Below are 27,575 nucleotides of genomic sequence, written 5' to 3' on the forward strand. Positions count from 1 at the left end.
ACAATTCAGCTCCCCCCGACGTTACGCTGCCGACTATGTCACTAAAGAAGAGGACATCGTTGCTACGTTTTAGTTGGGAGATAGAATTATTTCGCGAAGCCAGATGTTGGACTCAACCAAATCTTCGCAGGTTTCGGTGATAGAATTTGTGTGAGAGAGGTGGCTCTTGGACTTGTTTATTTTTTTTTTTTTTTGGAAGAAGAGAAAGAAAAAAAATACAGATACTGATGGTCACCTTCAAAAAAAGTCATTACAGAAATGCACCTGTGCAATGTGAAAGTCACCAGCAAACTCTACTGAAATGGAAACTGACAGTAGCGATAAACTCTTGAGCGAACTGAAAATGCTGGCAGTGCAGCGGTGCTACCGGCGAATAAGGTCAACAGCCGGAATACACCTGAAATAATCTGAAAGCAAACAGCTTGATTGGTGCAGAATAGAGTATTAGGTATCGTAACCGATTTTGAGAACCGGGAATTTTGGCACTAGTATTCAACAGAACTGAGAATTCCCAGTACTTTCTGTACCAGGTAGTTTTTCTTATTAATGGTGCAGAAGTTGGTGATTGAAGTAATTATATTTTTTAACTATTAAACAAGTTTTAGTGAATAAACGCAAAAAGATTAACATTTTTTGTTACAATTTTTTTTGTCAAAAGTATTTTTAACGTGAAAAAATTACTTTATTCTCAATTTTATCTCAATCTTTAGCTTTGAAAAAAAAAACTTTTTTCAATAAATAATTGTTTTATAACGCATGCAAAAATAAAAGTATTACTAACTTAAAATCACATTTCTTCTTCTCATAACAAACTTAAAAGAAAAAATATATCTCTATTTAAAGAATGTTGGCTTGATAGCACAGGACTAGGTGCACACAGCAGCCCGACTGAGGAGAGACAGACTCACTCCCCTCACCCCTCCGGCAAGGATTGCCTTGCCAGAGGAGAGCAGCGAATTAAAGTAACTTAGCACGTAATAAAAACAACACTTTATGCTGTCGATGAAGAGTCCCGAAAGAACCAGGAATCAATTCTAAATTCCCGGTTCTTTTACCGTATCAAACATGCTGGGAATACCCGGTACTTTCGGATCTGGGATTTCCCCGTTCTGAACCCTACAGAATGTGCAGAACCGTAGAACGCTGTTTAAAGACCTTTCGCTGTACCAAGTACCTATAAATAAAATCAACAAAAAAAGTGACTGTTAAAAAAAACACTTACTTTGCCACAACGTTGGTAAAAAGGTAAAATGAAAAAAAAAAAAAAATGATGCACCACTTGCAATGATGATAAAATCTGCTACGTACAAAAAACATCTATAAATTAAATTTGGGAGCCAAGCACATATCACAACACAGACAACGCATGCAGTGAACAGACAGTACAGGTTCACAGTTCTTTGTCCCAAATTCTCTAAGCCAGCGACATTAAATTCTTAGTTTTTTTTAGTTTCAGTATAATAGGTTTAAGATATCTTATGTTAAGGGGCCTGCCTTGTCAGGGATGTATGTGTGTTAGCGAGGCGGGATGATAAGCGCGACGCTCGATGGTACTTCTAGCGCGGTATCGCCTCTAAGCTCAAGGCTCTGAACTGGCGCGCAGTCTTCTCGTCGTCAATTGATAACGGTGAAATTTGTGCGGTGACCGTATTTTTATATTACGGGGAAATGAAGATAAAGGTGTAATGCAAGCCCCTTAAGTGCTTTCAAGAATCTTTGCCACTTGTTTTACACCTAAAAATTACTCTGAAAACATGCGTTTCAGCCATTTTAACTCTTATAGAAATACAGTTTAAAAATATGATCCAAAATTAAAAGTACTTTTCGGGCCTCAGCGAACTCTTAAATGCTTTTCGTAAACACACCCCACTCGGATATCTTGAGTAGTTTTGAAATCGCGTTGTTTTTCCTGAAGCTCTGTGTGACCAGGTAGGCGGAGCCCTTAAAGATAATATAAAATTTCAGGCAGTATAATTCTAGATGGTCATATTCAAAGTCATAATTCCACATTTTCTTTCATTCCAACTGATCACAACATAAATTCATTATTGGCTTTGAATTTTGAGTGGACTCCATGGAAGTACCTATAGGTCACTTGTTATTGTATGAGGTCGTGTTATCTTAGGTTACCGAGTGTTAGGCAGAACATCAAACATTATAGTTGACAAAGTTAAATGCTTTACCACAAAACTAGTTACAAAAACTACAGGGTACTACTAAAAAGAAAATAATCAACGAACGCAGTTACAAGAATAGTTATTTTAAACGGACATATACGTACCATTATTTATGGTTATCATCGAAGAACGAGTAAAGAAATGTAGGACCTGTAAACGTAGTTGCAAAACGAAACGTACCAAAATTCAATTTTTCATAAAATTACTATATCATGTAATCCACAAAATATCTGGTGATCATTCAGAAACTTTTAATAACATCACACTGTGATTTTTTTTAAATATATAATAAGTAAAATTAAACTTTATACAAGATATATATATTATTCGCTGGAACATAAAATTTTTCTATGTTTGAAACTAAAAAAAAAAAAAAAAAAAAAAAAAATTGAGATAATTTCCATGTGATTTAAGTGGACAGTTCCCAACTATAAATATTTAATGAGCATCTACAAACTAAAAGCAGGCATCATCAAAACAAACTGCAAGCTGGGAAAAAAGTTTGGCGACTTCTGACACCAAATACGACTTAATTTCCGGACTTTTTTTTGTGACTTTCGTGACCTGTCCATTTTCTCGACTTATTTGTGACTTTCGAGATTCCATAGGCGCCCTGGTGCTTGAGCAATTATTAGCATATTGTTTGCACATCATCACGGTTAGCATGCCCGGTTGAAGCAAGCCTGTCGGAACGGACGCAGATTCGAGGACAGACTCAAGGACCCGGGGACACGGAACTGTGAACCCGTCGCGAGCGCGTATGCACGGCGCACGGCGAGCGCTGGGACTCACTCCATCGGTTGGTGTTAAACCTGGCGGGCACACCGGTCACATTGCCAAATATGTGTGAGTCTGCAAGCAACACCACCCACGCAACATTACACCACCGCTCCACCACCGAGAAAAACACACACACGCACAGCACGGGAAGAACACACACGGCACCTGCAGTCATGCTACAACTAGAAACAACATTTCACACTTTCATTTTGATAGTATTTTTTTTTAAAACACAGCAATCAATGTTATTTTTATTCTTACAAGTACTGTCATACATGTAATAACATTAGTCACAAAAATATAACACTTAAATATTACTTAATAAATATTTTGCAAAAAAAAAAACTGTTATTTTAACTATTATGCAGTATGCATTAAAAAAACATAATTTGTCATAAGGTGTAGAGCACATAATTATAATAAAAAATAAACATTTTTAAGTCACGACATTTTCCCCATAAGGACAATGTATTTTCATCCCGTGTATGACTTTTACGAATAATGCATTTCCTGCTTATAGAGTTTTCTTTCTACTAGTGAAATTCTATAAATGCAAAGAAAAAAAACCAAACACCCAATTATACCAAAGCTTATCACATCTGTGAAGCTTTGTGTTACACTTAACACAGATTTTTGTTTTCAATCACTTTTATACCACAGATGGGATTAATGTGAAATCATAATGGTAATACTGGCCAACGCGGTGTACTCAATATACGGTATCAAAGGTACATACGTTCGCAGTTGCTTGTCTGTTAGTGCTTCCCTTTTGGAAAGCAAAATAAATCCTTTCGTCCATTGCCGTTCCGGTGTGTTTCCAGATGCACATACGTAGTTCTACAACCTTTCAGTTTGCCAACCATTCTGAGATGGTACAAAAAAAAGTTTCAATCGCTGATTGAGTATAATTTATTTTATTCATTGATAGGAATTTACAAACAAAACAAAAATAAACATGTTCAAGTGGCAAAGGAATTAGACATAGGCATTTCCGCTCTAAACGCCATTGTCACGAATTATGAGACAATTTTACAGAAATGTGGTAGTGTTAAAGCAAGCTATAATTGCGGAGTGTCTTGAGGATGTGTGTAAATAACTCTACTGTATTATCTTTGAAAGATTTGTGCAATGGGAGTGCACGACTTGATGTAAGCTTTTGGACGTACGCCATAGCTAAGCACATGTACCTATGTCTGTAGAATAAAACTACAAAAAACACAAAAGACAAAAACACAAATTAAGCAAAAAAATTGCTGTTGTCAACAGGATTGTTTTTCTTTGTTTGTTGACCATATTCCTGTTATGGAATATTAAGTTATGTGGTGTTTATATCCTGTTGACAACAGCAATTTTTTGCTTAATTTGTGTTTTCGTCTTTTGTGTTTTTTGTAGTTTTCTTTTACAGACATACGTACATGTGCTTAGCAATGGCGTATGTCCAAAAGCTTACATGAAGTAACTCTACTGTGTTGGTTTTTCATAAGTATGTTACGAGTAAGTATAAACTGTTTAGTTAAAATATCAGAGCAGTGCGTGGAAAGCACTATGAATGGTGACACTGCGCTCGCATGTCCGGCCGTCACCGGCGAATGACGTGACTTGCTGGGCTGGCATTCGGCTGGAGGAGGGGGAAATATAAAACAAACCAGCCAGTTATGTGTGTGTGTGTGTGTGTGTGTGTGTGTTCTGCGAGTGAATGTGTCCACGTAGTGATGTTGACCGTGATATATCCGTCTCCAGTAGAATACAAGTGAAGTCGTTATGGTCCATGGCTCAGCTTATTGCTGCGTGAGAAACACGGCACGGAAAATTATTTTTTAATGGAAAGCTCTTTGGCTAACTTAGAAACTAGGCTATGTCTAATTACTAGAGACCTGAAAAATTCGCGGGTTCATTTCGTGTTATGCTAAAATTCAAATAATTATACCTTAGTGCTGCTTCTGTCATTGGTTCACTGTTAATCTGGAGGACTGAGGGCCAATTAGAGACCCACACTCAATAGAAGTATCGAATCACAGGCCACCCAGTCGAGACGACTCGCAAGTCAGCAGCCAATGAACAGTTGGCATTTGCCCGAGTGTGTAGAGGAAATTAGAGTCCATCCTGGAGGTCATTGAACCCGTGAATTTTTCCGGTCTCTACTAATTACAGAATTCCACTCCTAAGGGGGTCTAACAGGGTTGAATATGGTTTAACGATAATTAATTGCATCTCTTGAAACTAAACTTTGTTTCTCCCCTTTTCATACTTCATGGCCCAAGAATATTATTTTTTATACTCTTATTTTTCCCTTCCTGTCTGTTGTATTATTTTTTACTCGTCTTCACCAAGAGAGAAAAGAAAGAACGCAGATCAATTTTTTTTTTTTGTTAGTTCATTCAAGCACACGCATGCACTCCCTTCCCCTCTTTATCTCTCTGCCTGGTTCATTTTTAGGTTTTCCCCTCTCGCCTATTGGGCGGCTACCCAGCTATCTGTGCTTGACTGAACTAACAAAAACAATTTATACTTACTCGTAATTTTTATTGAAAAACCAATCAAACTAATTATATACGCACATATTCAACCACACTGTGAATTTTTTTTTTTTTTTTTTTTTTTTTTAAACAAAACGAAAAATTTTGCTTATGAATCGCAGTACATTTTACTAAACAAAATATCAGCATAAAAACGTGCTACCCACACGCGGGTAACTTTAGTACAACAAGTTCTGAAACTGTTCCATAAGTTTTTAGAAGTCTCCAGAACATTTCCAGAAGTCTACCTAATCCTGTAGGCTGTGCCGAACTGGATTTTTTTTTTACGTCTTTGTACCAAACTTAGCACGGCGCATAATTTCTGCATTCTGCCCACGACTGCAGCAACCAATGAAATGCCAGACGAATATGGTGTATGTAGTGTGAAAGTGACGAAAAAACATTCTTTGTACTGCAATATTGCCGTCCGAGAAACGAGATAGTGTGAAAGCAGCCCTAAGAGGTGACACAATTTCTATCTCAACAATAAAAAATTGCTCTGAGCCAAAAAAAGTTTTGCATATTTTATTTCTGGTCCAAACTCGGACAGCAGGTAGAGAGAATCGGTGCACTCACTGGCTTGGCTGAAGACAGGGTTGTTGTCGAAGTCCGCGAAGGACGCCTCAGACGAGCCGGACGTCAACTGCGGGGACGGCGTGAACGGGTCCGGCCTGCCGAAGTCCGCGGTGAACTCAGACGGAGATTTATCCGGCGTGAACATGTTCGCAGGGTCACTCGGGGCCTGGAAAAAGAGAGCAAAGCAGTAGTGTGGGACATGAACGTCGCAGAAATGCTTTGCCCTTTTGGTAACTCGCAACATGCATCCACATGCAAATAAAAATATACTAAAAAACCAGATTTCCGAGCAGTTATATTTTTAAGTTTCCTGAAGTACAGTATGTCCATAAAGGAATATTCCAGGTATAAATTTTAATTGTATCAATTATAAGCATTGTAGAGTGTTGGTTTGAAGTGACAATTAAAGAGTTACTCAAACAGTTTTAAATAAGCGGATGCACGAGTACTGCTTTGTTGTTTTCTCGCTTACAGCGCCACCAATGTTGAAAGATTTGCTCTTTCCCCAATTAGTAGAGGATGAACCTGTAAACTTTATTTGGAAAAAGGTTTGAGTCCCTCTCCATTGGAACCTTTTTGTACGAGAGTGGTTGAACGTCCAAGTCCACGACTGTTGAATTGTTCATAATGGTCGAGACGACAGAGCTCTTTTTCGCTGGCCTCCACGTTCACCTGGCATAACACCGTGCAATTTTTTTTCCTTTAGTGCTTTATAAAAGATAGTGTCCATGTTCCGCCGCTACCCCAATGATTTTCCAGAGTGGAGACACAGGATTGAAGAGGCTATTGCTTACATTACTCCTTGTTAATCAAGGACTTTAGGTTGGATACGTGCCGTATAACTAAAGGTGCACATTTGTAAGAAAAAATAGGTTTGTTAATCTTCAATTTGATGTATGATTTGGTGTAAACAGTCTAAATTAAACTGTTGTAACATACCGTTGAAAAAGGGACATTCCTTTATCGACATTGCGTATTCTGATTAAGCCTACAGTTCTTGGTGTTGCAAAAACTTTAACACGTAATTATTACCATGAATTACTTAGCAGGAACAAAATAATAAATACTGTCTGCAACGTTTTAAAAAAGCTCTGAAATAACCTTGATAATTATCTTCTACTATGAAAGAAGCAGCGGAGGAGACGGACCTGCGCGGCGAAGGCGAGGGGCCTGACGCCCTGCCCCAGCAGGTGGGCCAGGGGCCTGACCTCCGGGAAGGCGGCGGCCGCGGCCGGGGTGGGCGTCGACGTCCGCGACCGGCTCTGGGCGGGCGGCGGGGAGAAGCCGGCCGGGCCTTCGCTCGCCGCCGCCGGCTCCAGGTAGTACCTGCGGGCGAGACGCCGGCCCCCCGTCACACACCGCCTCGAGACCCTCGCACGTCTCCGTCCGTCGGTTAACACTCCTGCACATTACTGTCGCAACTGGGGAAAAAACAGGTTCCTGAAAGAGAAGCAAAATTAACCAGCTGCAATTTATTTACTAGCTAGTATTTACAAAATTTTGATGTCTGTCCAATATTTACTTCCCCCACTGGAGCTCTGCTCAGCAGTGGCTTTCCTGTTCGTTTCTCACCGCGCACCTCTGTCTAGGCACTACTGTCTCGCCCGCCGTGCACACAACACCGGTTCCCAATGCTCCAGTCTTCGCACACGGAGCCCGTAGCTCGTCGTCCGCTATCTCTCACCGAGGGGCGAGGGGTCACTAACCCTCTTCACTTCACTGCTCTCGAGATTGCTCTGAGGATTCGCTAGTATCACCACCAGCGTCATATTACACACCTGCGAAGTCCCGCCCTGGAAAGGTCCTGTAGCACTTCAAAGTGACACGTCATCAGAATCCCCCCGCCTAACACTCGAAGCTGCGAGAACAATGGCATCCTAGTCATGCTACTCCTCGTAAAAGTGCTCTTGGGACGCGCAGCATGTACCAGGCGAGACATTAAGGCATCTCAAGACTCTTTGGGAAGGCGGCTAATCAGATGTACACGTCAAAGGAGAAAGGCTTGTATAGCGCCCTTCCCGAAGGCCGGTCACATTGCTAGCCGCGGTGTAACACTGCTGAAAACCCAACTTAAACAACCTTCAAGTAAAATGTTTTTTTTACAAGTTCTTCATAACAGAGTGTCATTTTCAAATAATAATCAAAATTAAAATTAAAATGAAAGGGAGCTAAAATTCGTTGGAACATGCATATATTTATAATGGACTGCTAAAAAAAATTCCAAAGACAGATTCCAAGTGACTGAAGTATACAGACACCAACTATCTATTTTTAAAGTGAGACTGTAAACTTAAAGAGAGGCATCTAAAACAAAACCTACATTAGTAAATGTTAGTTGGAAAATAAAAAAAACAACATTACTGTTTATTTTGGGGCCACTACGTGACTTTCATGACACGTTCTTAAGTTTTGTTACTTTTTCGGGGCTTTTAGACGACATGTGGGCACCCTGCTGTACCAACAGAGGTAGCAACTCTCTTTGATCTTAAACACGTTTGCAGTCTATTCCAAGATGCATTTAGCAATATAAGACTGAAAAGAACAAATTTAATGTATTCTAATTATATAGCATACTTTATGAATATAAAAAAATTAATTAACTAACACAGTTTAAAAATTGCATTAAAAAAAAATGTCAGCCAGATACATTTAATAGTGCTTAATTTGCCAGTGTAGAAATTTTAAATATACGGTGGCTTCAACAACTAACTCAAAAAGTAGCACTTCGAGAACGTGTCATGACTGATATGTATTTCAAGGTCAGAATGTCAAAGCAACATGTCATACTTAATCGACATGAACAAGTACATCAATATTAGAATGTGACACAGTCATAGTCACTGGGTGTTTCCTAGATTGCAGACAAAAATTTGTGTTCCATAAGAAGAGGCAGTACCAAAGAGGTAGAAAAAATATATGCAAAAATTAAGAGAAAAAAAAACCGGACACAAAAGCAGCAGTGATCTTAGGTGATTATTTTATATTGTTTACTTGACCTTGTAAAGCATTTTTTCGATAGCAAATTAAATTGAAAATCTTTACTAGCCTTGCAAATGTTCTACTTACAAACATTAACTTCCTTATTTCATAACCTTACTTTAAAAAAACTGTGTATCACAATAACTCCACTTAAACACTTACCATATCTACAAGGTCAAACCATAGATTATGTAAAGCCAATTGCAAGCATTTAAACACATAGAACATATATTTTAATTAAACAAAAAAAAATTGCTAATCCTTTATATATATATATATATATATATATATATATATATATATATATATATATATATATATATATATATATATATATATATTTTTTTTTTAAGAATTTTGACATCTCTGTCATTCGAGACTTTTTGAAGACTTAAATGACTTTCATGATGCCGCAGACATACTGTATCAAGCACTCTGCCAAAACACTACAGCAACCTGAAGCCAAGACACACGTCTAAGCTCTGCCCAAAGGCAGGTTTTCCTGATGGCATTTTGAGGCCCACAAACAGCGAGAATACTAACTACACCATTATATTTTAAATTAAATATATTTTAAATTAAAAAAAGTATAAAATACCTATTGAACATGCCCAAATGTAAATTAAATTAACTCGATCAAATATTATTACAGAACAAATATGTTCTTGAATTCCCTTTTTTTAATTTTGTTATTTCATGGACTCTGCACCTCATTGACGAAGTAATAGGAATCTGAAATACACAACCATTCCGTTGGAGAAGGAATCATCCGTGATCCAGAGTGAGGAACTATCGTAGCATTTCGCTGGAAGAGATGAAATCGTGATGGCGAGACCAGGATTTGAAACCAGGTATTTTACCGCTGCACTACCCCGTACAGTGCTGGCCAAATGACTGGAGGTACACCAAACAAATTAGTGAAACAAATTTTTGTGACTCAGCACATTTTTAACAGCAATATGAATCAATTCAAAAACCTAATATTCATTTTTGTAAATCCAAAACAATTTTTCTCAACCTATCTTAGCTTCTCTTTCAGACTGAAGAGCATACCTAGATATACTTTTTGTTAAAAATTATTGTTATACAAATTAATTCCAAATATATTCTCAATAATACTGGACTTAAGAATGCCCAGTTCCAGTCGTTTAAAATCAACTTTGCGCACACTAAACAAAAAGATTTATATTGTTTTTTGGACCAACTTCCAATTTTAACAATTTAGAAAACCTGGTAAATTAACTTTATGAGTAATATCTTCACATATTATGTTACTAGTAGTTGTTACAACTAGATCAATTATCATTTAGAGTACTTTAGCTATACAGCATTTCATCTACTTTGTATTTAACTTGATGTATCAGTTAACCTACATATACGTGCTCTAGAAATTTTTTTTAAGTTATTCATTCCTTTTGATATGGCACTGGTTTAAGTGTTTTTATTTTTAATATTAGTTTTATCTTTGAATTATTTGATCTGTCTGTGCTGTCCTTTTGTTTTTCCACTGTCCTGTGTTATTGCTTTGCTTGTATATTATGTGTGTTTATGTTTATTGTTCATACTGTGTGTTTATTTACGTTGCGCGTTATGTAGAGGCAGGCATGTTACAATGTATGGTTAAAAAGCAGGTAATCTGCCGAGAGCAACATCCCCGGTAGATAAGGATATTTAGGTGGGTACAGTTGTCAGCACTACTCACCTCTTCTTCTCGTACTTGGCGACCATGAAGGCCTTGACCTGCTGCTCGTCTTTGGTGTCGGACGTGTTGGCGTCGTACAGGCCGAGCCACGTCCGCCGGCAGTACTGCGCAACACACACGGACACATTCTCTGGAGAAACCTTAGTTACAGACGAAAAAAGACGAACACGAAAATACACGAGAAAACAAGGGGGAAAAAAATTGGTCAATGTCAAAAGTTAAATGCATAGACGCCACAAAGAACACACAGTGGAAAGAATTAGTCGTGATAAAGACGAAAACACTGGACTGACAACTGAGACAGTTGCAACACAACAAGAACAGTAAATAAAGACAAAAACCAACCTTGGACCAACCACACAGCGACAGAGGAACCCAACAACGATGCTGACCAGATAATCTGGACAACGCAAACACAAAGACGCACAAGAGAAGCCACCGATGTGGCAAAACAGATATTATGGCGACGACGACGACAGGACAGATGGACACAACTAAGACTTCCCAAGACGAAACAGATGCGACGTTTCGTGCCGTCAGGCACAGCAAACCGACACACACAGACAGTCGAGGTGGTGCCACGGCCCACTGTCGCCAATATTCTCACCGACAAGCCAAACGTCATCTCACCAGCGTTTACTCTCGGGGCAAAACATCAAGTGTCAATACGTCATTAATTGTTTTGGCGCATTTGCAACCCCAAGGAGATCAAGCAGATCACGTTCAGATTTTTTCAGGTGAAATTTGGGCATTTGTTGACTGACACAACGTGATGTCAGATACATTTTTTGAACATTAACACTCATGTGTATTTTTCCTTGCGTCAGAGACACTTATTACATATTTTTTTGGATATCATTTTACATATAATATTTCTTTGGCATTGCCAGTAGAACTACTCCAACGTCTAATGTGACTCCCGAAAATATCGGACAGACAGCCTCCACCGTGAAATACTTCTGTGATAAAACAAACAAGCTCTGTCCACAACATGAACAACTCTAATAATAATCGTGAAGGGAAAGTGGAGGGGAATTACTGACGACGGAGAAGGCAGGGTATCTCGACAGCACAACAGAGCTGATGAAGGAAATGAGGTGGGAAAGCCTAGAGGACAGAAGTCAGATGGAGAGGCTAGTCATTAAGGGCCTGTGAGTACTCGAAAAATATTCAATATTTGTGAATAATTTGGTATTCTATATTCATAAATAATTTTATATTCTATTCAACATTGCAAATCACACACACACACACACACACACACACATATAAAAAAGAAAAAGCTGTTATGTTATATTTCCAACAAGGCATGTTGCGTAGAGACAGACAGAACATACAGGACAGACCAGACAGGACAGGACAGAGAGACACAGGAGGCACACAGAGACAGAGAGAGAGAGAGAGTGTGTGTGTGTGTGTGTCTGGATAAGGCAACCTGCCGGCTGCGCTCAGACAGGATGCGACGACCGCGCAAGCAGCGATACGTTAACGACCTCCAGAACCACGGCGCCAGTGATAACAGCACCTCCGAGATAGCCGCCTCCAGCTCCGGCCTAGCCCAACCCACACCAGCTCCCAGCTGCAGTGCACGCGATGCTGCGGCCGAGGGATGTTCGCTCACACATACACGCACACACCTCACACCAACCTGGCATCGTCATCACACACGACCACACTCTCGAAGAGAGTAAGCCTGCAAGTCATCCATAGCTTAAATAGCCAGATGATATCACCACCACTGCCTTGGTTACAATAGAGCTTAGGCTTTATTGCTCAATTCATACTTGAAGGCCAAAGCTGGAGTCACAATGCCATGACAGGCCCGACATGCTCAGTAGCCAATGAAATACAAGGTCGCTGTGATGTCACCCCGACAAAATACGCACCCCGACAGCCCACAAGAAATATATTCTATTTCTTTCAAAAAATATTTACCTACTTGGTAAATCTTTATGCTGAAAAATGAAATTTCATTTTTTTTTTAATATTTGTAGCTTGCCTTCATCTGTTCATATAAACGGATATCATTGAGTTTATGGCCAAAGTTGTTGAAATTGTATTGTACCTACAATAAACTTAACCTCGCTTTGTGTCAGGGACGACATAAATGTTATGTTTTTGTGCACTTTAACTATAAATGCGAAATAAAAGGGTCTACTCCGTTTTTTTAGCGCATTCTGTAGTGCATTTTATGGATATATCTGGCTTGGAACTAATTGCCGACCGTCAAATCGGAAATCGTCAGGTTAATGTTGTGTCCCTACGCTATTAAATCTGTCGTGCTGGAACACTGTACAACTGTTTGTCGGATTTGTCGTGGCATTGCGACTCCAGCTTAAGAAAAAATTACGAGTCTCACTTGAAATTTCCTTTTAAACTTCATTCTAAAAATACAAACATTGTGACATAGCATAACTCCTGCCCTATGTTAATAATATTTTAACTTATTTGCACAGTATTTTTTCATTATTATTATTATCATCATCATCATCATTTGGGTTAGGTTTTACATAAAGCCGAATGTTATATTTTTATTATTATTCTTTCACTACAATTTGTTTAGTCAGTTATATTTAATATGTCTATTAATTACGTTTCTACAATTATAAAGCACACTATGGGAAATAAGACTGACATTCTGGAACATTCTATAAGACTGGGGAAAAAAAAAAAATGAAGACAGGCGCGACACACAGCAAGTTATTTTTCACGCCTCAAGTTAGTGAACTGTTGGAAAAAACCCAGCACGTGGACGCATGAGTGCAGAGCAATAGACTGGAACTTTCGCTGGGCGCTGCCTCGCCAGCCAATCAGGGCAAGCCATGCGGTAGTGTGAGGTGCCCTTCCAGGATTTTCACGGCATAAAATTTGTAAGCACAATTTCCCTGTATGGTCAAATACTGAACACTGTGTTGTGATTGGTCAGCTAGCCCAAGAGGTTACCTCCCTTTTGTTTCCAACTTTGTAAAGGAAGTGCAAGGGAGTTGTCGCTCAATGGTCGCCATGTGCGGAAATGCATCGTCGGAAATTCATGAAATCATGAAGAGAATGAACTAAGTGACATTTTAACGCCTGCTGGTCAGGACCAGACTGAGTTGGAACCTTTTTTATTTTTATTACCATTTTATCGGACATTAATTAATTAGAAAAACAATTACAGAGCGACAGGAAGCTTTGAAGTCCAACTGGAACTTCTGTTGGTATGTATTGTAAATTTTTTTTTATTAGAAAGAAATCCAACCAGTATAAAAACTTTTCCAATTAACGAACTTTGATCAAAGGACTGAACTGTGGTTGGTACTGTGTAAAAGTTCAAGGTTTTTTTTTTTTTGGAGAAAATAATAAACAAAGGAAGATTCAATAAACTTTTATTTTTCAAAATAAAAACTTTACCAAATGACTCACTTTGTTTAAAAGACGTAATTAAAAACAATCTTTAACTACCTGCAACAGTAAGTTTTTAAGTGTTGTTATTTTTCTGGGTGGTTTTTCCAGGCCAACATGTCTGTAACAACATATAAACTATATGTTTTATGTATTTTATTAATTAACAAATGGTCAAAAGGCTAACATAGCCTAGGATCCACATAATGAAAATTTTTAAAGAATGGGTCTATATTAAGTAGAAAAATTTTTAAATGAAATATTACTGCTAAAAAAATATATTTTAAGATACCAATTCATCACGGTTAGGATACAGTAAAATGCAACCTATTATGTCATGCCCTGGACTTTGCAAGGAAGCACGTAACTTTCTTCAACTTCAAGTGAATGATCATAAATCAGGTCTGTAAAAGAAATAATTTTTTTTTATTCTTGCCTTCATTTTATACACAGAGTATCTTCAAGTAACTGGAGAATTTAGAAACGTAGTGTTTCATATGGATGCCAAAACATCTGCTGAGTAGACAGGGTGGAAATGAAAATGTACAAGTTTGGGAATGCATAAATTAGTGCCTATGTTTGATGAATAGAAGAGATACGACTGGTCGGGTGTATGTTCAGGAGAGCTGTGTTGGTTAACCAAATACACGACGGAAGAGTAGAAGGGGTAAAAATGAATTAATTAAATATTGGGCTTAATGTCATGTAGCCATGGAGGTCATTAGAGACGATGAAAAGTGGACGAGATGGAGAACGTAGCATTGATGGAATAAATTGGTGGGGGAAACGGGAATACCTAGAGAAAACCTGACTCGAGGCAACGACTCTGAAAAATCCAAGTTCGAAGCCAGCCGGGAATCTAACTTGAATCTCCTTGTGTAATATGAGTGATCTGACCACTGAAACGAGCGACACCTACAGAAGTATACAAGGGCTCAAACATGAGAATCATGTTGACAGTTACAAGATGCGCAAGATGTGCTAGTTGAGGATACATAAGAAGATAAATCTATATAAGTAATAATGTAAATGTTTATTCGTTAAAAATCTACAGAAGTTCTTCACTGATTGCTTTGAAATTTTAACACAACATTTCATTTGAATAAGCGCAAGTTTTTATATACCTATGTCACAGCTGTGACAGGTAAAAAGATATTTTAAAATATAGATTTTAATATTTCCATTGCTATAGAGTGACATAGAAATTTAGAGAGATGTAGATATATGTATATAGAGGCAGATATGGATATATATATATAGATAGATAGATAGATAGATATAGTTATACATTGAGATATAAATGAATAGAAAGATAGAGAACTATAGAGAGAGCTAGAGAGATGCTTTGTATACATGTACCTACTTCCAACAAATTACAAAAAAAAAAAAATTGAGGCATATGAAATCATGCCGGGTATTAGCTAGTACAGAATAAGAAACAAAAGGCCTCTGGCAGAGCCATTTCAGCTGAGAGGCTACGGAATGATTCAAAAAACCAAAAGAAGGAGCAGAGTTTGAGACTGACTGAGTTGACTGAGAGGATATCTGATAGGTCTCGTCACAAGCCCATCAGCTCTGGGACGCTGTCTGTAGGACTGAAGGATCACACAGAGGTGGTTGTACAACGTTCATTCCTGATGAATAAGGACAAGATTTTATGGTTTTATTTCGTTTTTAAAACAGGAGATTTCTGTGTCATTGTTTTATTTATTTTTTTTCTCAACTCTGTTTATTCATAAAGATACCATATTATTAATGAAATATGATACTGATTATCATAATACTACTTAATTCACCAAAACAGTTTGTGGTGACTGATACGTGATGCTCTTTTGCGATATAAGAATTTGTAATAAGCATTTCCAACTACTCGGAACAATAAAATAAAATCTGCAAGTAATTGTGTGTTTGAAAAATGTACCACTGCTGTAACGTAAAAATGAGTTACTAATAAAGGTTAAAAAAAATTGCATCTAATTAGTACATCAAAATGGTACACCCTTCATGCTACTAAATATGTCACATTCCTAGAGTTTAATATATTAAAAGAAATAATTTGAGTTGAATTTTTAATTAAAAATTCTGATTATGTTGTGCTTTTAATTGCAATTTTGGTGCTTTACAGTACATTAACTTGCATTTTGATGGTATAGGCCTATGGTGTATTGACAATCTTTTCAGTTTTTTACTGTAAATCACCATTTAATCTTTTCCCTGCTGATTAAATATTCAAAGCACTGAGAAGTTTCTAATTACTGTCACAAATGTTCCCTGAGGCTCTAATCAAACCTTCCAAGAGAAATGTAGATGTGACTAACACAGGACTGCTTCAACAGATTTTTGTAGGGTAAAATAAAACAGGCCTCCAACTATACGAGCTGGAGTTCTTTCTTAATTTTCCTCTATAAGATATTTTCCTTCAAAACATTTTTCTTGAACATAAAAAACTTTCAACAACTAAATATTTAATGCTATTAGAGGGTTTAACTGGCCCACGACTTGTTCTGAAAGTGGGTTTGAAACATATGGTGAAGTGGCAAGTACATAAAACAGTTGAAGTTCCTCTCTCTCTCTCTCTACAGATGCAGTACGGGTGGTTTCACTGAAGTTGCAGGTTGCCACTAAACTCGCTCACAAAAGGACACCGCACACGACCCACTCAGCTGTGCACACACGTTACTGCCGGCCCACCCACGCACACGAGATGCACGACTGGCCTTGCGTACGCATTAGCATTCCGCCCGGGTCCCGATCGTAGCCCGGCCCGCCAACTCCCCAGACTGCCAATCAGCTTGCGTGACCCACACACCCACAACCAGGAAGCACGCGAGGTACACAAAGACGTCTAGCCTCCGGCCCTGTTGCTTTCGCTGGTTCAACAGTGTTGTAGCAACAGGAAATTAGCTACTTTTTCTCGGCCTTCCTTTTCAGCGTATCACACAGAATTTTACATCAAATGACTCAAACATAGCTTATATCTGGCCATGACTTCACATTTGACCCTTTGATTTTAAAAATGTAGAGCTTACAACAAACTGTAATTTTTTTAAAACATGCAGGGTTGCTACACTCTTAACTCTAGACAATTTTCCTGAGTTTTCCCTGTTCAACCAAACACTTCTTCCCTGCAAGAAAAACAATAAATATATTAAATACATACACTTATTGAAGCATTTCAACCATACACCAAATGTCAAATTTATCATAAAATCTTTTCCTGGCATGATATTCCATCCGACCCAGATGGATTACTCAGGGTGGACGGACGTCTTGAAAATTCACACATTTCGGTTTCAGAAAAAAAAAAAAAAACAACCTCTCATTCTACCAAAGAATAGCGGTGTCACTAAGTAATTAATTAATTTATTATTATCATGTTGTAAACTTGCATGCATGTCTTGCACACTGCTGCAAGCCATGCTGTCTGGCCGGTTTTGGTGCATGTCAAGTCTGTGCCAGCACACCTAATGTTTCAATCACGTCAATTACTACATTGTCGTTTTCCTTCATACCTTTATTCCAATCCCTAAAGTGTACGTGTTGTTACGGTAGTATGTGAAGACGCAAGGGCGTCGCCAGGGGGAGGGGGGGGGTAGAGGGAGGCAGCTGCCCCCCCCCCCCCCCTTGAGCCCTAGAGATTCAAAAAAGTGTAGCCAAATGCAAAAAAATACATACTTTTCCCACAACTTGCCCCCGCCCCTCCTAGGCCATCGGCTGGCGACGCCCTTGTGAAGACGGAGCAGGGCCATGCGCAAACCTTCGGAAGGCTCCCTCACGCGGGCTGTTTACACTTGAACTTAAGTGATAAATAAGTAGCTACATAAGTAATACGAATTCTGCCTTAAATACCGACATTATTAGTTCTGAGGCTTCCTGTCGCCATAACCCTCTGACCACTGCCCGGTCTCTCTCGACCGCCGCCCGGAGCGGGAAGCAAACACCTCAAGGACTTCACCGTTTTGCATCAACTAATCTATTAACATCCGCTGACTTTGTATTTAAACCTTTTTTTTTCTTTATCTTATCCAGGTGGCCGACTGTTTAGCTTAATAATTTAATTTCTTTTTAGGACATTCCGAACGAACGACACGACTCATATTTTAGACCAAGAACGAGGTGTCCTGAGCTGCATGGATTACCATTGGCATTTTTTCAGTTGAATATTTATGAAGATTGGGTTAATTTTCTATTGAGTAGTTATCGGCAAGTATGAAATGCTCTTACCACAAAACCATGAATATACTGTCTGCGACTACGAGCACCTCTGTATGGGGACCGAGGCATGTGGGACGCCTGGAGAGCCCACACACGTGTGTGTGCATGTATGGATGTGTGTGAATGTGTGTGGTTATGTGTATGTATGTGTGAATGTGTGTGCACGTGCAAGGCTGGTGCCTTGGCGAGCGACAGCGGGCCACAAGAGACGGGTGTTAAACGTGCGAAGATCGAAGCATCGAGGACCAAACACCTGGGACGACGTTGTGTGTGAAGCAAACGAGAGCAAGCGGTACGAAGCAGTGTGTTGGGACCGAGGTCTGCAGTGAGAGACGAGCGGCAGAGAAGAGACACCGTCGAACGGAGCTCCAGCGGAGAGAGCAAATAGTTTAAAGTATTTTAATTTAGGTAAAACTGCATATGGTAGTTAATGAACAAACCTCTAGGTTAAATAATTGGGCTATCTTTACCGGACCCGTGTTCCCCACTTGTAACATACATTATAAATATAAAAATATTTTCCAGTTATGTGTTTACCCCTGTAGTATGTTGATGAGATTAAAACTCATAACTTGGCCAGACCAAAAAAGAATTTTTGACACCTAGATTTACCAAACAATGTTTTTTTTTGTTTTTTTTTCCCCCAAAAGTAATTTTTAAATTTTGATAAATTTAATTTTTGCCAGACCTATCTCATATCATGCCAGACCACATGTAGGTACATACATATACAGACCTATTCTCATGTTTTCATCACACCTAGCACTCGTTATTGCCAGACCTAATTCTTTTAAAACTAATTCTCAAGTTTTCACCAGAATCGACGATCACTGCTACGTGTTCAGGTGGGCTGGTCTCAAGAGACAGCCAGCCAGTCGAGACAAGGGACTCACCTCGTTGCCTCGGGCCCTTATCAGTTCTATTTCCTCCGGGCTGAAGGTCGCCATGGAGATGGACTTGACGCGGTGGGGGGGCGTCAGGCCGCGCCTGCAACACAACACAGCGCCCGCCCGCTCACACGTCTCACACGGTTCGTGACGTCAAGAAAAAATTTGAAAAACAGTGAGAGAGTTAGAGTGGGAAGCCTACGATTCTCTCGTCCTTCTGGACACACCCGAATACTCACGTTGGCAAGTCTTCCTTTCACAGACGAGCGCCCCAAATCCCCGAACGTAGCAATTTTCGTTATGGTTACCATAGTTAATTTTAATAACATGCCCGCCATCTTGAATCTGATGTCACAACCACTTTTTTCGACTCAGTCAGTAAATTAGTCCGGCCATCACGACTTACCCGCGACACACCAGGCAGACGCTGGGACAGTTCCTTACTGCCTTACTGCATGGCCACGCTTTCCCCGATCTGTGCAGTGTGCTACCGCAGTGATGCCAACCACCAGGCACACGCATCAGTACTCATATTTACACATGCGATCAAACACACTTATAACGTAATCAAGTTCACACCAAATAACTTACACATTTATAGTTACGAATTATTACAGATATTAAAATAATATCAAATGTACACAGAAACAAAAATATTCAAAATATTAAAAATAATATCTAGGATTAAGTTCTTTTTTAAAATGTCTTCCTTCTAATTTCAAATTAGATAACCTTGGATTCTTGAATAATTTTGAGGGTAAATATTATTTACACCACACAGTCAGCGGAACTGGGTGTGACAAATATAAAGTCAACGTTTGTACTTTATAGAAATATTTATATTGATAAATTTTGGTGGTTGCAGAAGTCGAAACAAAAAATTGTTTGATTTATGATATGCAAATCTTTACAAATTTTAAATAAGCTAAAACGTTATTTTGTCTCTGGAAGTATGCTTATCTTTGGTTTTTTTTAAAAAGGTAATAATTTTGTTGTTTATTACTATATTTGTAAAGAATAGGAGATTCTTTTTGATTATATTTTGCTTGCGTTAAAGCATTGATTTTTTTTTTGTTTAAAGAAAAATTGTAGAATCGCGTGTTACAAACAAGGACAAGTAAAAATATTCTTTTAGAATATTCTGTTTGTTCCATTTTTCGGTCATTGATAATATGCGTCCGTAATTTTAGCAGCAAACTGGAAACTTCGTATGATTTGAATTAATACTTAAAAGAGATATCGAAGAGCTGTTTTAGTAACGGTAAGATTTATTTATCGATATATACCAAGAATTAAGTAAATTTATTGAAAATATTGTGTTTTGATAAGAATTGTTAATTATCGTCGAAGATTTCAACACTAAAATTCACGGAAGAACATGCAACGAAACTTTTATACTAGAACGAAGATCTGCCTAATTATGTTACCTTAATCGACGCAAAGAAGAACGGTTAAAATATCTTGAGGATTTGAGAGAGAGACAATTCAATTATTCAATCGACGACGACTGAACCACGTTAAAATAGGAAAGGCGCTGCAGTTTTGACGACACGAGCTAATAAGAAGACGTCTCGGGAGCCTAGCAGGAGGACAACCCAGCAGCCCGGTCCGCGAGAAGGACCGACTCGACGGCGCAAACTAAGAAGGAGGCGGCCCACGAGCCGAGCAGTAGAACAGCCCAGCAGTCCAGTACGAGAGGAGGACTGAGTCAACGACCTACCAGCTATCCAGAGCAGGAGAGCCAGCTACACGCGGATCGTCGCAGAGTCCTGGTCATCGAGGAAGTCAATACGTCTGTAGAGGCTATAACTGTCACTGAGGTCGGTTGTTTTTTTTTCAGTCCCCGTACAGTCGTCGATTTGGAACGTTTCCCGTTTGTTGAATTTCACGAACATTATTTTTTTTTTATAAAAAATTGATTTCCGCCTGAAAGACTTACCAGCGGCATAATTTAAATCCAAATCTGAATCTCTTGTTCTATAATTATTAGAATAACTAAACTAATTAATTTAAATTAACTCTCGGGATCCCAAGACTATTGAATAGTAAATATCTGTTTGGAATTCTTTCAGGGCATTAAATTGGATATAAACGTTAGTCTCTGATGTAGTAATGTTTCACCAACACTCAGTGGTCCACGCTCACCGAGTGCTTTCAATCCTGGCTTAATACATAATTTTTACTTAATTTGAACTTACCACAACTTAACTTTCAACAGAAACATATAGAATTATTGAATCGTTTACATGATATAAAACAAATTGTTGATATATTTACACTACACTAACTTTGAATGAGGTTTTTTTTTGGTTTTGTTTTGAACTGGATAAACTTGTTACATACATACGCAAAGAATTCCAAGCATTCTAGAATAAGTTAATAGTATAGTAGGATAAAAATGTGATCAATGTATGTATATAATAATTGTACACTGCAACGGCTCTGCCGCACTCACATTAGGTCTAAAATACACCTACTTTAGTTACAGACGCAATTTACTTTTATTTACGACACATAAACTAGTTACATTGATTTACCTTGATAATTTTAGCTGTTTGAACCAAGAACATCTAATTCATTTTTTTTAAACTGACGGAACTCGACGGTTGTGAAAATTTGTTAAAGAAACATAATCAATTTTTTTTAGCTTCACACACCCGTTGGTACGTCACAAAATTGGATTTTACTAAAAATTATTGTGTCATACGTGCAGTAAACATACGTTTACAGTAAACGTTGATATACACACCTTATTTCTGATGTGTCGTCGAGTTGCTCTGTTTCCGTAAAAAAATATATACCGCTGCGTGATCCTGCGTCTGGAGGTATAAATCGGTAATAAATACGGAAAATCTGTAACACTTGGCAGTACTGTTATCATCTCTAAAGCCTACGCTAAACTACGCCCAGTTTCTGTTATATCAATGGTGAAGTGCGAAAATTTGTAGGATTCCCAGGGAGGGGCGAGCATAATTACGTTTATCATTCCCTCTCATAGTTGCAATTTTGTAAGCGCAAGCGGGTGCTTATAGTGAGGGGCTTTTTGATTCTAATGGGAAGTCTGGCAGCACTGCTTACCCCCTCCCCCTCCCCGGGATTTATGCCCACACCAATGGGTATAAAAGTTTGTTTAGCAGAAGTGAATAATGTGTGTTACTTCCTACAGACACCACCTAAAGCGCTAACAGAAAAACAGTCAACACAGTTTCCATCGAACTAAACAAATATTTGAAAGACTCAAAAAATTGAGCAATCAATTCTAAAATTGAATTGATCCCAGGGTATAGGTTTTTGATAACCAAGATCAAGATTTTATTGCAATAAAACCAACGTAACACTGAAATGTTAAGTTAAAACAACATATATCACTGAAAAACAGGTTAATACAAGTTAATGAAATGCAATTTGATTCATGAGTTAAAACATAATCCAAACAAAATTAAGTACACATGTCATTATTTTAGCATACCATTTAAAAGTTAAAAAAAATAATGGCTACGTGGACTGCAAATTTATTACATTCTCCTACTGAGTATTATTTATACTTCCTTTATAATTTACCGATTTTAGTACATTATAAATATTTTTCGCAGATATAGTTGCTACAGCTTACAAAATATAGCTTATGTTACAACATATGGCTTACAAAGTGATTAAAACTACACTATTTTGGTGCAAATAGTACAAAGAAACTTTTGTTTACATCTATTACTTAGGTATTTGATGCAGCACCTTCCACCTTCTTTTCCCAAACAAATAAACTTTTAGAAATAAAACCAATAACCCAGAACTCTTCTATTAAAAAAAAAATTAAACAGATAAATCTAAAAGGTAAAACCATTAAATCTTGTCTCTAGAATGAAGAGTTCTCTAGATACAGTAAAGTACGACAGACAAGGGATATTGGGAAATAATAATCTGTATTAAGGAAACATCCCAGCTATTTGCCTGGAGTGACTTCAAAAACCAAACGAAACACCTGAATCCGGAAAACCGGACCGATCCAAATGGAATGTAAGTTCAGTACATTGTCTTGCTCCATAACCACACCATGTTTCAAACGTTAAGTTCATACCTACTTTCTCCGCATATATTTTCTCATTCATGCTTTTCTTAGTTCCAACTCAACATGTTTAAGAGCCCTGGAAGCGCGTCGCCAGCCGATGGCCTGGGGAGGGAGGGGGGGGGGGGGGCAGTTGTGGGAAAAGTATGTATTTTTTGCATTTGGCTACATTTTTTTGAATCTCTAGGGCTCTAGGGGAGGGGGGGCAACTGCCACCCCTAACCCCCCCCTGGCGACGGCCTTGGACCCCTTCCTACCTGGGCACAAATACAGAGTGCAGAGCTTAGGGGGAAAAAAAAAAGTTTAAAAACTGCTAAAGATATTGTGTTCTGTTTACAAAAAGCATTTTAGAATACACTGAGGGCGAATGAGTAGATGTTTCCATATATTTTCTATATTGTATTTTCAGGATATTGAAAATGGCAAAAAGAGTGTTTTCATAGAGCTCTACGGCCCTTGCACCAGGTATACCTTTATCTTCATTTCTCCGCCATATAATGTCATGGTCACCAGCCACTCAAATCTTACATTTGTCCTCTGCATGACAAGAAGATTGTGCACCAGTTCCGAGGAGACACCACGCTGGAAGCACCAGCGAGCGATGCAATTACCATCCTGCCTCACCAACACACGATACACCCCTGACTAGGTGAACCCCTTGATTTGCAGTATACTGAACCAGAAGTTCTGAATTGGCTTTAGTAGACATTTTTGGGCTCAAAAAAAATCTGAGTGATGCCGTCAGAAGTACCGTTTAACATTACGAGAATCAAGCAGAAAAACCATACAGTATCTCACTTTTGTATTTTAAAGGGAAATTTCATTCAGTATCAGTCAGTTCTCTTTGACGATTTAACGTCTTATCGTGGCATAAAAAACTACGAAATTCGCAGTGGGACCACAGCCAAAGATGTTTTATCAGTGATTCCAGGATCATAAAATTAAGATCTCAAAGTACATCACGTTATCTAAGATAAGCATGTGGCGTGTGGTAAACAGTGAGACGGCAGCATTAGTCAGCCTTGCAATCACAAGTTCCGAGTCCTGGAAATCTGCCAAGTACATAATGCAGCTTGTGCGTAGGAAAATAATCTTATTTCACTTCACTGATTCACAAGCACGTAAACATTTCAAAGCACACTAAGTGTTCTTGGGCATTAAAAATGATACAAAAAAAATTGGTGCATATAGTATGGTACCTATTTTAAAAATTATACTTACTTTGCATAATAAAAAAAAACTAACTTTAATTTTGCATGCAAATAATTAATAGAAATAAAATAATAAAAGGACTGGGATGATATTATAAATATGGTTGGCAAAGGATAAATTCAATTAAATTCAATTTTTTTTTTAATAAATACTCAATATCCAATACTAATATAAATGTGTATAAAATTAATTATTTTATTTCATAAAATAGCATAGATGAATTTTAATTAATAATAAAAATCAATAAATATGCTGAATGTTTCTATCACTAATATTCACAATAAATAAATGACTAGTATTCAATATCTTTCACTAAACTATAAGGTTTTAAAAGCACATATATAAAATATAATTGTTATTTGTATTTAGCCTTTTTTCTCATCATGTAAAAATTTTGTTGCATGGTGCACATGAAATTCAAAAATTCATTCCCATCATTTTTTCATAACACGCCTAAAGAAGTATAACTTCAAAAATTACAATCAAGGTCACAGATCAAGATGCACGAATAAGGCCCTTCGCAACTGTTAAATTTACTGACAGCCTGTACACAGAGGAGACCGCTCATCAAATCCGGCAGTAGACTCTAATCTCCTCTAGTGCGGATTACGAATACCAAAGTATGAGTATAGTAGCACAGCCTTGGCTGCACAGTATCGAATGGCTCACGCGGTTCACAGAAAACGACTGTCGCCAAACTCATGAAAAAAAAACCTCTACAACTGCCGATTAAATTTCCTGCAACTCCCGTAGTCACTTGATCCTGTTTAGGGTATTCCATTAACTGAGCATAAATATCTCTAGGGCCAAACATTACAACGCAATTTAAAAAAAAAATGGTACATTTTGCAAAGATGATAAATTAATAATTTTAAAATAATACTCGAGGCTATTTTTAAATGCAGTTGATACTTTTGAAAAAAAAAATACCAGCAGCAGACTTCAATCAATTAATCAACCAATCAAAACCATTATTACAGAGCGAGAATAAGTCACGATGACTTGCAACTGACAGGCGGGCCACGGTAGAAAACATGACAATTAGTCCGTCAATTAGTCCCGCTTTTAACTTTAAAATGAGAACTGTGGGGGAAGCGGCACGCCTGCAGGAAGACTTGAAAAAACTGGAAGTTTGGTCGAGGGCAAATGGAATGGTGATAAATACCTACCAACAAAAGAAAGGTGGACAGATTTACAAGGAGAAGGAAGGTGACTAAGGGGGAAGAGACTCGGGAGGCAGGGCCATACAAGTACCTGGGAGTGGCCCCACAGAGCGACCCAGGCTGGGGCAAGCAGGTGCAGCGGGTGGTAAAGGGCTGATTGCTGGGACACTGAAGGGGACAGGATGGAGAGTAAAGGAGAAGGCGTATTCACTGTTGGTGAGGCCAATGCTTGAATGTGCAGCGTCAATCTGGGACCCATACCTACGAATATAAATTAAGGAACAGGAAAAGGAGCGACATAGAGCGGCCAGATGGACGGTGGGGAGGTGGAGGGAAGGGGCGAAGGGTGAGACGCATAGGCCATCGGTAGAGACCTGTAAAATCGCGATTTCAAATCCCTAAAGGATAGACTCCATGATCCTCTATGCACCCGTGCAAATTACATCTGCTGATTGGTTACCGACTCATAACTCTCCGCCACTTTTAATGAAAAGAGGAAGTTGAAGAGAATCTACTAAAGGTATTTTCGGATTTTTAACATTTTTTTTCGCAAATACCGCTCAACTACATATGATGAAATTTAAAAATTCGATATCTCCTAAAGTATTTGGAATTTCTTACCTCCGCCGCTTTTAATGAAAAGATGAAGTTAAAGAGCACAGAATAAAAGTATTTTCGGATTTTTAAAATTTTTTTTCGCAAATACCGCCCAACTACATATTTACCATTCGAATACATCATTTTCAGAATTGTATTATTTTATTTACAGAAAAGCATATATTTTAGAAATTTACCTTAAGTGTACCTAACCTATGTAACCTAATACACTATTTAAATGTTAGAAGTTCTTTAAATATTAAAAATCTGTTTTACAGATCATCAAAAATAATGACAGGAATTTAAGACCATTTTCAGAATTTTATTTTTACTTATTTCATAACAGAAATTTCTCTTAGTTACCATTTATTAAAATAGTTCTCAAATGACAACGTAGCAGGACGTTCAGAGATGATTGGCCGAATACGTACCACGATTTATGCAATAATACAGTATTAGACAAGACTTAAACCTAGTTCGAAATATACTTAATATTAATACCGGATTTGTGTATGTAATGCTTGACGCAATGTACAATTGCGACTCGTCAGATCAAACTACGTCTTACGTCATTATCAACTGCTATTAATAAAACTATGTTGTGGTCGTGAAATCCTAGTTTGATTGTGTGCGGGCCTTCAAGCCAATGTAAGCGCTCAAACAAAAAAAGAAAGCAACCATTTGCCCACTACTATTCTCCGTATTCCGATGTATTCTCTACAGCATCTATTTCCAGAGTAGAGATATGGCAGTTAACGAAAACATTTCGGAGACAATGGCACGAGAATATCGTTAGATAATAAAATAATTGGATCAAAATTGTATGTCAGAAAGTTATACTCACAGCATTCCTGAACAAGATGTACAAACGAAAGATCCGATTGTCATGTTGACATAAGTTGGACCTCTCTGATGACAGTCGAAGCACTCCTTATTCGAAGGTAGAGAAACAAGCTCACGTAAAATTTTAAGGTGTTTTTCATCTTGTTTCTTCCTGGCAGAAGCCATGTTCAATTTACCAGTGACTGTCACAACTTATACGACCATAGACAACAAACAATTCTAAAGACCACTTCAATACAATTGTTTTAAATACATTGGGCTTAATTTTAGGTACAGCCAAAACGAAATCATTTTATATAAACTATGACATAATTCATATAACTCTGAGCTCCGACAATCTGTGACCATATTCTAGACACTGTTGGAAAAATTCCACTAGCGTAATGACTTGATTATGATAAATATTTGCTAAACTCTATTATGAACACTCGCTAACAAAATTAAATATTACATTGACATTACAAACTGTCGGAATTATTCC

General features: G+C 38.1%; 1 protein-coding gene across 4 annotated transcripts in view; it reads right to left on the reverse strand.

Annotated features, from left to right (window-relative positions):
* LOC134540895 (arf-GAP domain and FG repeat-containing protein 1) overlaps positions 1–27,284 on the reverse strand; it is a 62,445-nt gene extending 35,161 nt beyond the window's left edge. For 2 of the 4 annotated variants that reach the window (XM_063383930.1, XM_063383932.1), the window contains exons 1-6: positions 27,096–27,284; positions 19,223–19,316; positions 10,731–10,834; positions 7,198–7,375; positions 6,050–6,215; positions 2,970–3,029 (exon numbers count right to left, since the gene is read on the reverse strand). In XM_063383930.1, the coding sequence (XP_063240000.1) occupies positions 2,970–3,029; positions 6,050–6,215; positions 7,198–7,375; positions 10,731–10,834; positions 19,223–19,316; positions 27,096–27,259 (766 nt within the window). In that variant the 5' untranslated portion in view covers positions 27,260–27,284. The remainder of the gene's footprint in view (positions 1–2,969; positions 3,030–6,049; positions 6,216–7,197; positions 7,376–10,730; positions 10,835–19,222; positions 19,317–27,095) is intronic. The other 2 variants (XM_063383931.1, XM_063383934.1) reach the window with 2 other exon arrangements.
* Positions 27,285–27,575: the final 291 nt, after the last annotated feature.

This window comes from Bacillus rossius, chromosome 17 (genome assembly GCF_032445375.1).
Source record: "Bacillus rossius redtenbacheri isolate Brsri chromosome 17, Brsri_v3, whole genome shotgun sequence".
NCBI lineage: Eukaryota > Metazoa > Arthropoda > Insecta > Phasmatodea > Bacillidae > Bacillus > Bacillus rossius.